The sequence below is a fragment of the Sturnira hondurensis genome, unplaced genomic scaffold (genome assembly GCF_014824575.4).
Source record: "Sturnira hondurensis isolate 20B ecotype Veracruz unplaced genomic scaffold, ASM1482457v3 Scaffold0000925, whole genome shotgun sequence".
In the NCBI taxonomy this organism is placed as follows: domain Eukaryota; kingdom Metazoa; phylum Chordata; class Mammalia; order Chiroptera; family Phyllostomidae; genus Sturnira; species Sturnira hondurensis.
The window spans coordinates 45,940-48,031 of NW_028073556.1; the positions used below are offsets into that span (position 1 = coordinate 45,940).

The window sequence follows — 2,092 nt, forward strand, 5'->3', positions numbered from 1 at the left end:
GTTAGAAAACACATTTGATTTCATCTCTAACACTTTGATATACAGAATGTCAAGGAATGATATCATTTCTAATTTAACATTGAAATGGATACCACAATTTAATAGATACTAGCTCTCTAGGAATATAGCATCACCTACATCTTGAGTGTTTCTCTGAAATTGCATAATGTTTTCTGTGCAACCAGCATGAGGGAGACCCCATAGTTTCATGTCACCAAAGCCAACCCATTTACAAAATCTTCCTGTAATGAATAAGATGACTGCACAATCTCATTATTGCCACTTTCACCTCTTCGTTTCTGAATGTATAGACGAGTGGATTCAGAAAAGGAGTGATAAATACATCAAAAATGGCAAGGTATTTATCCAGGTGTGATGTGGGAGAAGGCCATGTGTAGAAAAACATCAGTGGCCCAAAGAACAAAACTACCACAGTGATATGAGATGACAAAGTGGAGAGGGCCTTGAATGAACCCCCTGGAGAGCGTTTCCAAACAGTGACTAGAATAAAAATGTAGGAAATGACCAGTAAGACAAAAGATCCCACAGAAATAAGCCCACTATTAACACTAACCATGGACTGCAGGGCTTGGGTATTTGTGCAGGCAAGTCTGAGGAGCCGGGGAAGGTCACAGTAAAAACTATCCAATATATTAGGGCCACAAAAGGGCAAGTTTACCACAAAAACTAATTGAAACAATGAGTGGATAAAACCAACAACCCAGGAACTGACTAAAAAGTACAGGCACAATCTTGGACTCATGATAGTCAGGTAGTGGAGAGGTTTGCATATGGCCACATATCTGTCAAAGGCCATGGCAATCAGCAGTACCATCTCAGTGCCCCCAGCAGCATGACTGAAGAAGATCTGAGTAATACATCCACAAAAAGAGATGGCTTTGTGCTTCTTAAAAATGTCGCAAATCATTTTAGGGGCTGTGACTGAGCAAAAAATCATATCGATGACTGACAGGTTAGCCAGGAGGAAATACATGGGGGAGTGCAGATGAGTATCCAAGGTTACAGTGAACATAATGACAAGGTTTCCCATGATGCTTGTGAAATAGAACAAAACGGAAAAGACAAAAAGGAGGAGTTGAACGCCCCATGAATTGGTGAGTCCCAAAAACACAAATTCTGATACTGTAGAGTAATTCATTCCATTCATTGTCTCAGAAACCAGGGTCAGTTTTAGGTTACCTGAAGGAAGGAAATGAAAAACAAAATGTGTAGGCAAGTATTAGTGTTCAAGAAAAAAGACAGCCGTCAGTCCATGAAAACAATCTTAAGTTTAACATCTCACACAGCCAAATAACATCCATTACAGGCCATTGGATCTCTACTTAGAAGAGTCAGCTGGTCCCCAAAAGACATTATGGTTTTCCAAACTACTAACTTAGTTCCATCTCTGGACCTATTTCCTTTCTTCTTTCTTCCAGTATTATCATGAGTAATTTTTATATTCTCCTACCCAGTGTGTTCTACTTCAGTAACATATGTTTATCTTCAAGTGCTTTTGACTATGATTTCTTATGAATTGATATTAGTGCAGCCATTTGTATGGGCACTTAACAACTTCTAATGCACAGCATATAGCTTCCCAAAGTCTCTCTGTTGTTACTCATACTGTTCAGTTAGCTTTTAAAAGTTTTATTTATTTGAACTTTCAAAATTTCTCTTATTCTATTCTCTAAATCACAAAATCCAATTCTCAATGTCCCAGCAGAAATGTTTTGTCATGTGTGAAAATTCCCAACTCTGCCCTTTTCTACATTCCCTCCATGCTGTTTGCATTTATTTCATTCTGCCTCTCACAATTATAAAAATTTATGTCTCTCCAGTTAAAATGTAGTTTTTGAGAACAAGAATCCTGTCTGGCTCATATGAGTAACCCCCACCTCCATCAGAATCGCCAATAGTGACACAGTCACTTGTTGAATGAAGAAATTAATGGGTCTGAAGAATAACTCTGGAGTCAAGAAAGTAAATTATAATTCAGTAAGATTAATGTTAACAATATGTTTTGTGTTATCAAACAGGAGTTATCACAGGATCCCAAGCCTTCTTCCTGCAGTTATTATTTAACTACACA

At 37.9% G+C, this 2,092-nt stretch overlaps 1 protein-coding gene across 1 annotated transcript; it reads right to left on the reverse strand.

The window, feature by feature from the left end:
- Positions 1 to 229: 229 nt before the first annotated feature.
- On the reverse strand, positions 230 to 1,177 carry LOC118994648 (olfactory receptor 4F15). Its single transcript, XM_037057295.1, has one exon. It carries the CDS (start codon positions 1,166 to 1,168, stop codon positions 230 to 232), a length of 939 nt encoding a protein of 312 aa, XP_036913190.1. The 5' UTR covers positions 1,169 to 1,177.
- Positions 1,178 to 2,092: the final 915 nt, after the last annotated feature.

What these genes read in the sequence shown, in the direction of transcription:
- LOC118994648 (XM_037057295.1), bottom strand. Translation starts at nt 1,168, where the DNA reads ATGAATGGAATGAATTACTCTACAGTATCAGAATTTGTGTTTTTGGGA.